Below are 14,413 nucleotides of genomic sequence, written 5' to 3' on the forward strand. Positions count from 1 at the left end.
CTCTCTCTCTCTCTCTCTCTCTCTCTCTCTCTCTCTCTCTCTCTCTCTCTCTCTCTCTCTCTCTCTCTCTCTCTCTCTCTCTCTCTCTCTCTCTCTCTATCTATATATATATATATATATATATATATATATATATATATATATATATATATATATCCAAAAATAAAATATATTTGATTCAATAATATTATTTTTTTCCTATATAAATATTATTTTTGGGTTGCCGTTATTTACAAAAATAATTGAATAAATAGTAGATTTGTTTCCATTTTTTATCACTTTTTTATCAATAACTTCATTTTCTCCGTAGCATAAAATTTTTATATCAGGAAAAAATAAAATTTATTTAAATTTTAAATAAATATAATTTTCATGTTTGAATCGATAATTGTATATTAGTTTTATTTTTGTGATCGTAAAATAATTAAGAAAATTTCATATTTAATATTAATTTAGAATCAAAAATATTATTTTTTTGCTTTTATAAATATATTTTTTGTATTATTTACAAATATAATTGAGTCAATAGTAAACTTGTTCCCGTTAATATTTAATTTTTTTATCAATAACTTTATTTTTTCCGCTGCATAAAATTTTCATATTAGGAGAGAATAAAATTTATTAAAAATTTAAAATATATATATATATATATATATATATATATATATATATATATATATATATATATATAATTTTCATGTTTGAATCAATAATTATATATTAGTTTTATTTTTGTGATCATAAAATAATTAAAATTACTTCATATTATCATACAATTTTGATACTATTTAATTCATACATTACTTATGTGTTTATTCTAGAGAATTTTTTTTTTCAATAACCAAGTTTTTAAAAAAAATTACACATATAACCAAAATTTCAAAGTAATTACATAAATGACCATTTTTTTCCCCAATTTTTACACATTGTCGCCACTTGCATTGGCGAATTGCAAATTGGGGCGGTTTAAAACCCCTGCAAAACGTTTTTATTAAGGTAAGTCGCCACTTGCATTGACGACTACACTTAAATTTTAAGTTTTATTGTAAACTGTGGGGGTTCAATACCGCCGCAAAGTGTAAGAAAATTAAATTTTTTAATGTAGTCGCCAATACAAGTGGCGACTTACCTTAATAAAAACGTTTAGCGGGGGTTTTAAACCGCCCCAATTTGCAATTCACCAATATAAGTGGCGACCATGTGTTAAAATAGTGAAAAATGGTCATTTATGTAATTATTTAAAATTTTTGATTATATACGTAATTTTTTTGAAAAACTTGGTTATTGAAAAAAAAAAATTCTATTCTAGATGCACATAAAGATTACCGCTTTGTCTACAAAGACCATCTCAAAATGTTCTTTGTTGTTAGAGTCAACGTTCCATCTATGATGCACTTTGACAGCCACCTTCCATAGTTCTTCACTATCATTGATTACAAAGATCATCTCAAAATGTTCTTTGTTGTTAGAGTCAACGTTCCATCTATGATGCACTCTGACAACCGCCTTCCATAGCTCTTCACTATCATTGATGTCGATGATTTTTTTACACAGGTCTGTCCATGTAATAGCGGTGGGATGGATAGAAGAAAAAAACTGGATTTTGAGGATTCTAGCGAAGAACATGATACAGGAGGTAAGAGTATGGAGGGTTATAAATATTAGACGCATGACTGGGGATGTTGAAAGATAATGGAGGTTGAACGGTTTTGAATGTGAAATATGGAGATGGTAAGGTTTCTAAAGATTAATTGAGGTTGAAACCGTTTTGAATGTGGAATATGAAGATTGTAACGTTTCAGAAGGTTTATATGGAGATGGTAAGGTTTCTAAAGATTAATGGAGGTTGAAATCGTTTTGAATGTGGAATATGAAGATTGTAAGTTTCAGAAGCTTTTTGGTCGATGAGGAAAAAGAATTTAAAATAAGAAAATTTGGGAAATCAACGAGAAGAAGTGAGGCCATCCACTTGGCTTGTTTTGGAATAAGTACAGTGGCTTTTCTTATATGATAGATTAAAATTGAATTTAAATTTTAATAAGCATTTAACGGTCACGATTCAGTGACGACGTAAAACTGCTTTACACTGTTGTGCATACCAATTAAAGAGATTAATTACTATGCACTTTTAGTGCATCACAACCATTTACAAATATTATTTTATAAATAATTAAACTGCTTTACACTAGCATACCAATTAAATTCTTATAGTAGAGATTAATTACTATGCACTGTAGTGTAAGCATCACAACCATTTACAAATATTATTTTATAGGCTTAGATGTAGAGTGAACAGGGGAAGATAGGGAAAAGTCAATCATTATGGAATTTGATAGGATAAGGGAGATTTTGAAATTAGGGATGTGCAGACATTCGACATCCTGTGATACTATGTAATTCAAAGGGATTTTCCCTATTTTTTTTCATAAATTAGTTGATTTCTATCAACTAGTATGTGAGTAACTAGAAACGGTTTTTGCTTCCGGAATGAAGGATGGGTTGTTGATAACGTGATTTGGAATATCAAGTCCTTATTGTGGAAGTGGTCTTTTTTCGGAGAAATTACGCACCCAATTTATAGTTTTTATGAGTTTAGCAAAGAGCCTTTGTTTTACCTCTCTTAACTCTAGTTGGTTTGTAATTTCTCTTTGTTAGCAGGTTTTTTGTTTTATTCCTGCTCTCTTGTGTAATCAGGTTTTGAGAACCCTTTGTTCTCGTATTAATTTCATATTGCTTACACAAAAAAAAAACTAGTATGTGAGTAGTTTTAATCCGAGGCAAAAAATTCAAAGTAGGGAAAAAATTCTTTGATGTTGTGGGAACACCCAAGAGTGAGAAAGTTGTTGGTGGTGCTGAAATATTTGAGAAACCATGCTCTCATATGGTGGTAGCGGTGGAGTCAATGCCATCTACAAGCGAGTTGGCGAGCGTTTGCTGTTGCACTACTTTAACATTTCAAGCTAGTAGATGGAGACCTTCTACCTATATATTTGATAAAGAAGAAGAACTTGATTTAAAATAGAATTGTCGACGCCTCACTCATAAACAAATAAAAAAAAATTCCGCTCTAAATCAAATAACATGAAAAGAAAAAAAAAAGGAAAATGTAAAAATCACAAAAGTAGAATATGCAGAAAACTCCCATATGAATGTGTTTGTGGAAAAGCAATAAGAAGTTATGTTTTGTTTAACTGGCAATTATTATTATATTATTAGGAGTTTGATGACAGTTTAACGACACTTCCACATGTAAGCTATTCTCAAATTATTACATCCACACGAGTTTCAATTGTCACACTTACATAGATTAATACCCCATGCATTACTCAAGTAAACATTAAAATTGATCCATATTAAATTTAAACACGTTACATTTATGAAAACAATGACAATTCAATAATAAATACACAATTGCACACTAATAAAAGCTCACATTGATTATCATCATTATGTTCTCAAAACTTCCAAAACCTTAATTGACCGCCCTGCAATTCTGCCTTATCTGACCATTGGACCCAGTAAGTGGGCTAAGGCTTCCCATTTTGATCATTGCATTGGCAAAATCAGCTCTAAAACTTGCAGGGTTGTCAGCATAAGAATTAACTTGAGAGTCTGTGGAACCACCATTGAAAAGTTCCTGATCTGAGTGTAAGAGACCCTTCTTAATTTGCAAGTTTCTATAATAAGAATTATCAAATAGGTTTGGTGTGGTGGAGTCAATTGGTGACAAATTGTTGTCACCACCCGAGGTTGGACAACTTCCTTTCAATGATGTTGCAAATGTCGGATCTATGTTGGTGTCGTTGTAAATCCTGTCTCTGAAGGATATACAACGCGCTTCACCGATTGTATGAGCTCCTAAAGTTTTTTTAATTTACAAATAAAAGTTAAGATGCATTGCAAAAGTACTAATAATAATTATCTTTAAAGCACAGACTCTGATGCAGACACAGATGATAATAATCTAATTGTAGTTACCTGATAGAGTAACCATTTCTTTGGCAGTGAAACCTTTCCCTGAAAAAGCAGTAATAAGATCATTTAGATCTGAATCTGGATCAGGTAAATCTGAATTTGCAGAATCTAAACTTGCTGTGGTTGAGTCTCTTCTCCCTAATTGAACTGTCCAACTAGGTCCACCTAGCTGAAAATTTAATATTTTACTTTTGCATTAATACTACTACCAATCCAATAAAATGACTTTGTAACTTGAATGAAAAAAATTCAAATAATTTAGAAAACAATTTTAAATTAATCATTAAGAATCTTTCAACCACTACTTACTGCGACAACAGAATCTCTTGCCGCTACAGCAAGAATATCAGCACAAGAGACAACACCAGGACACACAGCTTCGAGTTGAAATTTAATGTTGTCAATTACATCAAAACCTCTCAAGGAATCCGCGTTTTGGGTTGCTGTTTTTTCACCTGTGAAACTTAATGTATCGTCTAACAATACTGATGCATCACAACCCTATAATCGAAGACAAAAGATTGATGAACAAAATGATATGCTACTAGTATTGATATTGAAAACCTTGAAAAGAAAAGAAGAAGAAGAAGAGAAACTAGCCTGAACAAAACAATCACTGTAATGAAGACGAAGCAGTGATGCCGCCATGCGAGTTTCAGCTACCACAGCAGCAAGTACTCCTGACCTAATGGTTAAAAGCGCAACAGGGCACGTGTTTACGTAAAAATTAGGGAGTAATTGAGCTGAGACTATCCCAACAAAGCTCAAGATTATGAAACAAGCTTTCATAATTGGAATAATCATTTTAGCCATAGTTATGTTATATGATAATGTGAATCTAATTAATTTTGGAATAGGCTTATGATTACTTGTGTGCTTCTATCTATGAACTTGTCACGTATTTATATAGGAACTCCCAAATTTTTATTTGAATTTTTATATATTAGGCACGATATCGTATCTCCACTCTTCATATAATTTATATTTTCGTTGACAAAGCTCAAGATTATGAAACAAGCTTTTCGCAATTGGAATATCATTTTAGCCATGGGTATGAATTATGATAATGTGTATCTAATTAGTTTTTGAAGAGGCTTATGATTATATGGATGAACTTGTCACGTGTTTATTTATATACGAACTCCCAAACTATTATTTGAATTTTTATGTGTTGGGCACGTTATCTCCCTTCTCCAATATTCATATATATTAAATTTTCCTCTACAATTTAAATTTTATTATTTGGATGTGTCTAACGCGTGATCGAGTTTCTGCTTTTTTATTTATTTTATTTTATTTTAACAAGTTCAATTTTAAAACAAATATATAAAGATTGGCCATTACATCACCCACTTATCACTGGCGGACCTAGATAAAAAAATTGGGATGACCACTAAATTAATTAAAAATTAATTATATTTTACATAAGATAAAATATTTTTTTTCTGTAAATTAACGACGGAAAAATTCAAAAATTGGTCGTTAAATCAATCGCTAATATGATAAAAAAGATTAAAATGACACCTTTTGAAGAGTTAAGGGACCGATGTGAAATTTTTTGAAGTTAAGGGACGAAAATGAACACCGTGGTTAATATACGGGGCCAAAAAAAATATTTTGCCTTTATATAAGAGAATTTCTTTATTGACCCCCCTATGGGGTGACCCCCAGCAAAATTCTCAACGTGCCCCTGCTTCGGAGATGTATCTCCGAAGTATTTTTTTTAGATTTTTTCAGACTTCGGAAATGCATCTCCGAAATCTCCAAAAAATTGGTGTTTTCGGAGATGCATTTCCGAAATGCATGAAATTTCAAAAAATACGTTGGTTTTAACAGTCAACTATTGTTTCGGAAGTACATTTCCGATATAATGTGTTCATATACCATTTTCCCTCCACTATTTCATCATTTTTCTCCAAAACAAACCCAAACCCTCTCAAAAACTTCCATCAATATCAATCCATTTTTCGTCTCAAAATCAAGTTTCAAATCGTTGTTCACGTTAAAGGGAGCATAGAAAGCTACAATTTGAGGTAAACATCTCTCATTTCATCCCCTATTTCACTACATTGTTGCTGATTTCTGTGATGAAAACTCCGTCAGTTCGGAAGTTCATTTCCAAAATAAGTCACCTAACAGATTTCGGAAATTTACTTCTGAAATAATGCCTGGCAGTATTAAAAAAAACAATTTTGACCATTTTTGCTAATTTTTGCATATGTTAGGTATGGTGCATCCGGACAACATTGTCGCCGGTGACGTAGTAGTTCCGAAAGATGTCAACGTTAATAACGATCCGGTTAACGATGTTAAATCCATGATCGATGCGGTGGATGTACGACAACAATTTACAAATGATCGGAGCTTCGCTTGTCGTGAACAATTGCTTGATTGGGTTCGTAGTGAAGCTAGTAAACTTGGATTTGGCATTGTTATTTTAAGGTCCGACAATGGAAATAGTAGACAGAAAGCTTTTGTCGTTTTGAATTGCGAGAGGGGTGGGAGGTATGTACCAACAAATCGGGTGTTAAAACACGAAGACACGGGATCGAGAAAGTGTGGGTGTCCGTTTAAGTTGCGCGTGACTCGGAGGATTGATGATTTGTGGCGTTTAAGCGTCATTTATGGAATTCATCATCATGCCTTGGATGCCAAGCTACACGGGCATCCAACGGCGTGTCGGTTGTCCCGCGAAGAGAAGAATGTTATTTCGAATTTATCGATAATCAAAGTGGCGCCGAGAAACATACTTGCCGATTTGAAGCGAAAAAAACCGGATAGCATTTCAAATATCAAGCAAGTATACAATGAACGACACAATCTTAAGTCTTGAAAATGGGCCCTCGGTCGGAAATGCAACAACTTTTGAAACTATTAGGCGATAACCAATACGTGTCAAGCTTCCGAATGTGCGGGGACAAAGTTATGGTGCGTGACATTTTTTGGACTCATCCCGAAAGTATCAAATTGTTCAACACATTTCCAACCGTTCTTGTGATGGATTCGACGTACAAGACCAACAAGTATAGGCTTCCGCTTCTAGAGATTGTCGGTATGACCTCGACGGACAAGACATTTTCGATCAGATTTGCTTTTTTGGAATGTGAAAAAGAAGATAGCTTTACATGGGCTTTGGGAATATGCAAGTCTTTGTTGGTTGATCAAAAGAATATGCCAAGTGTCATTGTTACCGACCGAGACAATGCTTTGATAAATGCGGTCGATACCGTCTTCCCGACATCGACCGCATTACTTTGCTGATATCACATAACGTGCAACGTGAGAAGTAAGATCAAACCCGCGGTTGGCACGAAAGATAGGCCGGATGAAAACGGTAAAGTCATCAAAGCCGGTGTTGTGGTAGATAGGATTATGGCCGCATGGAGGGAGATTTATTCCGAAGAGTTGTATACCGAGAAATTGGTACACTTTAGGTCTTTATGCGTTTCTATTAAGACATTTTGTCATTATGTCGAATCCACTATCCTTGACAAAGTAAAGGAAAAAGTTGTTTGTTCTTGGACGGATCGAGTAAGACATCTTGGTTGCACTACAACTAACCGAGTTAATCGGCACATGCGGCGTTGAAGAGATGGTTGAGTGATAGCAAGGGGGATTTGTGTCGGGGATGGGACACCGTGAACCAAATGCTCGAAAATCAACACAATGAAATTCAAACATCTTTCGGTCGGAGCAAGACGGTTATGGAACACTGGTTTAAGGGTCAAAATCTATTCTCGCAATTGATTTACAACATATCCCGTTCGGGATTGAATTTTATGTTTCATAAAGCGGAGCGGGCGGAGACAACGGGTCCGGATAGTTCTAAATATGGGTGCACAATTAGAAAAACATACTGGCTTCCATATGCTTGTATACTTTTTTAAAAGATGAAGTTAAATTCACCGATACGCATGGATGAAGTAATCGACCATTGGAAGAAGCTTCGTTTTGATGATTTCGAGCCGCAGAAAGAAAATGATTCCAAAATCACCATCTCCGACGAGTTGGAAGTGATCATGGATAAGTTTGCTAAAGCGGATGACACAATGAAAATGCACATAAAAGAACAATGGCGAAAAATTGCATTTCCGGAGACCACCGATTTGAAACCGCCATCTCAACCGGTTAAAACGAAAGGTGCGCCGAAAAAACCGAAAATACCCAAGAAGACACATCAACCAAATGATCTCCTTCCTACTTTAAACATGTTGATGCATTGACCCTAGATTCACCAACACCAAAGTCCATGTGTAATGGTAACAAAGGAGCGCGTATTTCGAAGTCGCCTCGCACACCTCCGATCAAAAAATATCCCATGATCTACATTGATGAGATGCCGCTTTTTATGCACAAATATATTGATAACATATTTGATATTGGCACCGACGGTAATTGTGGATATCGGGCCGTTGCGGGTTTGCTCGGAAAAGGAGAAGAAAATCACACTCTAATTCGACGGGCACTTATTTCGGAGTTGACTTCGCATAAGGACATCTACGCCCGACTCTATGAAAATCAAGAAAACTTTGAGAAACTTCATGATTCACTTGTTCCATCATGAAGCAGTATCACCCCAGTTTCGAAGTGGATGTCATTCCCCGATATGGGCCATCTCATAGCAAGTGCGTACGATCGGGTGTGTGTCAATTTGACGAGATTTGGATTATGTGAGACATTCTTTCCACTTCATAGTCGACCGCCTTTGGACGCGTCGAGCCGTATCATATGTATCGGGTATCTAAGATCGCGCCACTTCGTGCAAGTTTTTTTGAAACCGGGGTGTCCTATACCGGTTACTTCTTGTCAGTGAACGACACATCATACAAATGAGGCGGAGACTTGGCCAGATCCTTTCGTTGAAAGAATGACGGAGTTTGAAGAAATGATGAAGTAAGAGCGTGAGGAAAATAGAGAGTGGTCGAAGAACATACCGATTTTGGATCTAAGCGCCACCAATTGGTTCGGCGAATTTTAGTTTTAACCGGACCATTTTTTTTGTAATGACTGGTGCGTGTCATTTTTTGTATGTATTGTCGTTTAACATGTAAAATCAAACAGATTCAAGACATATATAATATAAGTATGTTTAATGTTGTCATTGTTTATGTTGTGCCTATCTAGTAATATTATGTGTATTTGTTATGGCTATCTCAAAACATAACGCAATGCATAAAATTTGGTTTTTCACCTCTGTTTCTGCTAAATTCGGAAGTTCATTTCCGAAATATAGCTGTTTTTGGATTTATTTCGGAAGTTCATTTCTGAAACATCCACTGAATGCAAGATAAGGTTTGTTGGGTCATTATTACTCCAATAAATCTATAAATACAACACAATCTTTTTCATCTTCATCACACCACAAAACACCAATGACACAAACCTACCCCCACCTAGCATTCGTCTACTTCAATAGTGGCTACCCGATGCCGTTCTAATTCCGCTTCTCGCGCGACACGCCGTTTGCGGAATTGATAACGTCGCTCAACACGCTATTGCAATATCTGGAAAATCGGAAGGTTGTCAAGCTTGAGTACCGCTCGCCATCGCTAAACGACGAGGAAGACGTTCGATTCACCCCATTTGAATTCAAGATCGACGAAGGTTTAGCGATTTTGTGGACAACTTTCGACCGATTTTCTTCGAAGGGTCCGATCGAGTTGGATGCAAAACTTCAAAGATCGGGGGCCGACGTTATCAAAATGTTGACTCATCCTCACCTACCCGTGTTTAACAATATGTAACTTTAATTTTAAATAATGTGATCCTTGTAATCTTCATCCTTTAAATAAATCGAATCGTTGTTGTTTGTTATTTTTCTTCTGTATCAGACCTTATTTCGGAAGTACATTTCCAAATTCTTCCAAGTGGGTGAATTCGGAGATGCACTTCCAAATTCACCTATTTTCTGGAAAAAAACATTATGTCGGATGTACATTTCCGAAATCAGTTTTTTTCATAAAAAAAAATATATCTTCCGAAGTGCATTTCTGAAACCACATTTTTTCTCATAAAAAAATGACTTCGAAATAGCATTTCCAAAATAAAGGGGCATTTTGGGGTTTTTGCCACGGGTGACCAAGAAGGTAGGGGGGTCAACAGAGAAATTCTCTTATATAAAATCTTAGCGTTAAAATAAAGATCACAAAAATTTTAAATTATATGACTTTAAAATACCTTAAAATAATGCTTTACGTGTTTTAATTGATTTGAAATCATTAATAATCAACTAAGTACTAATATTTGAACTTATTTTTCTTTTAATATAAATAGTCATGTTATCATCTAGAATCTCAACATCTATCTTATTTTTCAACTTAGTCTTGATAATTTTTATTGTTGAAAAAGATCTTTCAATTGTGGCTATAGAAACTAGAAAAGTCATGATAAGACTTGCGAAGTAGTATATCAATCAAGAAGTAAATTTGAGTTTGGCTTGTTTCAACCAAACATGAACATAATTTTTGAATAGTTGATAAAATTTTCAAATTTGATGATTGATGATTAACAAATTGAAAATATCGGAGTTGAATTTGAAAATTATTCTTCTCTTGATCATAAAATCCATAGTATAATACTTTTCAAATATAATAGAAATAGTATCAATGTTAAAAACTTTATATTTATCTTTAGGAGACAAAGCACAAGAAATGATTAACAAATTCATTGCTTATTGCTTGCTCGTCAAATCATCTTTTCAACTCTCTTTTAATTTTAAGTCAATGGTAGTAAATAAAATTTCAATTATAAAATAATGTTAAATTATGAGTTTATTCAATTGAGGACAAGAGCGTCCATATCTTTCTGCTAAATGCAAATCATTAAAATCAGGAATCTCAATATCTTGTTTTTCACCAAAAGATACCCCTCTTATAAACAACATATATCGACCATTTTTTCTCAAGTCTTGAATAATATCTTTTGTTGAATTGACCAAAAGCATAATATTAACTACATCTTGATCTTGTTTTTGTAATGCTTGACAAAATATATCTGTTATGCCTATAATTTCTTTCATCAATTACAAAATAAATATAAATTAAATTTTCTTCAAGTAGTTGTAAGAACTATCAACATTTTCACATATAACATAATTTACTCTTTCTTTTTCAATTTTTTTTAACTTAACAAGTTACTTCATACATAAACTACAAATACAATTGTAATATGAACTAAAACAGGTATTTCCAACTTGTTTCAAAGTACCAATTTCATTTTCAATTTTACCAATTATAATATCATCAATCTCTAACAAATATGCATGGTAAGTTGTATGCAACATCTTTAGATGGCGAGTATTCTAATATTGACTCAAGTCATAGACACTCTTCACTCGAATCATGAATGGTTTTGATTCAAGTTAGAAAAGTTCTTAAATCAAATTAGGGGCTAGCTTCTAGCAAGTCCTTTACTTATCTTGATTTAAGTCATTCCTTTACTTGACTCAAGTAATTTTTCTTTGCTCTTAACTTAAATCAAATGACCTCTTTTATGCATTTTTAGTGCATTTCTCTAGCCCATATATAAACTAAAATTTTCTCTAGCTCATAAATTGAAATTTTTTGTGCATATATTGCAAAGAGGTTTTTGCATACCCATTCATAAATTTACTGAAACCCAACTTTCTCTCAATTAAAACTTGAAGAAAATCTTTTTCTCGTATTGAATTTGTGAGCTTTTGAACAAGTGTGTGTGAGTTTCTTTATAAAAATATTTATCTTCTACCTCTATCCAAAAATCCATTTTGAAGATCTAGTGTGAGAATGTTCATTGGTGTTCTAATGTCTTATGGAGTTTTTTCTTTCTGATTAAAGATTTAGTTTTTTGTTTGGTTGTGAAGCAACATGATCGAAATCATCAAATGAAATCAATGAAGTCGCCATCGATTGTTTATTTATCCCAAGAGATGGGAAAGGAAAAACATCGAGTAAAACCTAAAGGGGTGACAAACAAAGGTCTTACGACCAAGAGAAAGGGTAAAGGTGTCGGTTACGCAAGGAGAAGGGGTTAGCACTCCTCACGTCCATCGTATTCGACGGGATCTGCAATTGTTAGTTTAAATTTATGGGTGTTATCTAAAAGTCTAATTCTAAAGGCTAAAGGGAAACACACGAAAAAAAAGAAGAGGAATGAAACACGGGGAAAAGAAAAAAAAATACAAGATTGTGCTCGTTCAGGCCCCGCGACCTAATGCCTACGTATCTCGTTTAAAGAATCAGAGCAGCTGTAGATTGACTCAAAAGATTTTGTGTAAGTGTGATGGTAAACGTCGCATTCCACTGCTACCCGACCTTTGGAGACTTACACAATTATCGTGGAACGAAATTAACATGTGCTTAAAAAGAAAAGAAAATCGAACAAAGCATTTTGAAAGAAATAGAAAATACAAAAGATGAATATATACAAACATAAGTAGCTAAAAAGGAAAATAAACAAGTTAACCATTTAATCAATTAATTAAAAATTGATTAAATTAATTAATCAAAATTAAGAAAAATCAATTAGTAAACTAATCGATTTTCCTTAGTAAGGATCAACTAATTAAATCAATATTTAACTAATTGATTAAAAGATTAAAGTGTGTAAAATAAAATTAAAGAAAAGGATTAACAAACTTATTAAAATATTTTTGGATTTTTTAATATAAAATAAAATAAAAATCTAAATTTAAAACATGTTTTTGTATTTTGTATATTAAAAATAAAAGCAAACAAACAAAAATAAAAAGAAAACTAAAGAAATAAAATAAAATGGTAAAGTAAAACAAGGAGGGTGTAAATAAAAAAAGGTGTTGGGCTAAGAATGGGATTGGCCCAAAGACAAATTGAAGCTAACATGAGGGGGTGCATCGGACAAGGAGGTATAGAGAGAGCAATTTGGTGGGCTGAGGGGAAAACGAGTGGGCCTATGTCTTCAGCAAGGTAACCCGGCCCAGACAATCAATATACACAAAAAAACCTAAAAATCTAAGAAAGCTCAAACGGCCTCCCTCACCATTTTCTTATTTCCACGCTCTGTACTTCTCTCTGCTCTGAAACTCTTTCTCTGTTTCTCCCTATCCTCTCAGGAACTGAACAAGGACAACACTCGCCTCTCAATCGGTTCAACAACAAATCTCTCTCGTCCAATCTCCCTTAAATCTCCTTAACTATAATCCATATAATCCAATCCTTCCGATGAAGAGAAAGGATCCGAAGGAACATACAGTAAATGCAAGCAACAACAACAATATCACATATTCATTCACAACAAATAACAATCAATTAAAGTCACATGGTAAGAACGCAGAGAAAATGGAACCTGGACTTGAAACTTCATCTTTGGTTCTTTTGCTTCTGGAAATTGGCTACGAGTTGTTATTGTCTTGCTGATTTGGTGATGGAACGTCTGAAGCTTGTTGATGATGTGCTGCTCAGTGCTGTTGTTGATTCACTTGGATCTTGGATAAATGTTTGCCGCGAAAATCGTTGCGAGTTTCTGCATTAAGGTGAGTTATGGACTTCGAACCGCTTCGATAACAATTAGTGTTGGTTGCGCGAGTTGAACGAAAGTGGTATCGAATCGATCGATTGACTGAAGGTGTCAAGGTGAGTTTTCGTGGTTGTGTATTGAGTTGTTGTTCTGATATTATAAACTGACTGCAAATTGTGTATCTCTGAGAGCAGGTAATGAAATTGTTGTGATGCTGGATTCGTGAGTTTCGGTGAAGCTGAAGATACGAGTTGCTCGTGAGAGTTCTGCTGCGGACCTGTTTGAAGTTTCTGGAAATGTTGATGAAGTTGTTGAATCGGTGTTAACCGTTGACGATGAACGGTAATGTGGTGGATCTCAGGTGCATCATTTGTGTCACTTGCAGGAAAGTGATTATCAATACATGAGTGGATAAAGGTAATTGATGAGTGGATCTGTATATGAGATTTGGAGGAAGCATTTGAAATTCACTTGGGCAGCATAACGGTATAACTCCCTGTCTGATCTGTGAACTGTTGTATTTATAGTGTGAAGTGGTGAATTTCGGTGAAAATTGAGAGGGAAAATTGGTTAGAAAATATCTGAGTTTTGAGGGAAATTGAGAGCTATCCGCGTGAATCATTGGAGTGAGTTTCTGGCCATCGATAAAACTGAGTGAATGGTTGAGATGTGTTTGAAATTTTTGATGAAGTTCGGCTAGCATTTGTTTTTTCCTTTGAAGAAAACGTGACCCTTCAAGCCTTGAAACCATGTGATGTACCTCTGGCTGGAAATCATGAGTTTTCTTGAGTGTGGGGTCCCCATTTGACTAATTTTCCTTCCATCTATTTTATTTGACATAAAAAACAAAAAAGGAATAATACTAATAATAGAAATGAAAAAGGAAATGATTAATAACAACTAAAATAAAAAAAATATAAAATAAGAAAGATTAATGAAATAAAAAGAAATGATTTTATATTAAAAA

At 33.9% G+C, this 14,413-nt stretch overlaps 1 protein-coding gene across 2 annotated transcripts; it reads right to left on the reverse strand.

Annotated features, from left to right (window-relative positions):
• Positions 1 to 3,199: 3,199 nt before the first annotated feature.
• On the reverse strand, positions 3,200 to 13,674 carry LOC131626282 (cationic peroxidase 1-like). Of its 2 annotated transcripts, XM_058897116.1 has the most exons (5): positions 13,276 to 13,674; positions 4,576 to 4,660; positions 4,285 to 4,476; positions 3,979 to 4,144; positions 3,200 to 3,858 (listed from the first exon to the last, which is right to left on the reverse strand). In XM_058897116.1, the coding sequence occupies exons 2-5, from the start codon at positions 4,621 to 4,623 to the stop codon at positions 3,473 to 3,475; spliced, it is 792 nt and encodes a 263-aa protein (XP_058753099.1). In that variant the 5' UTR covers positions 4,624 to 4,660; positions 13,276 to 13,674; the 3' UTR covers positions 3,200 to 3,472. The 2 variants fall into 2 exon arrangements, with proteins under 2 accessions (XP_058753099.1, XP_058753098.1); XM_058897115.1 differs by lacking the exon at positions 13,276 to 13,674 and having other exon boundaries at positions 4,576 to 4,833.
• Positions 13,675 to 14,413: the final 739 nt, after the last annotated feature.

Source organism: Vicia villosa, unplaced genomic scaffold, assembly GCF_029867415.1.
Source record: "Vicia villosa cultivar HV-30 ecotype Madison, WI unplaced genomic scaffold, Vvil1.0 ctg.000279F_1_1_3, whole genome shotgun sequence".
Taxonomy (NCBI): Eukaryota; Viridiplantae; Streptophyta; class Magnoliopsida; order Fabales; family Fabaceae; genus Vicia; species Vicia villosa.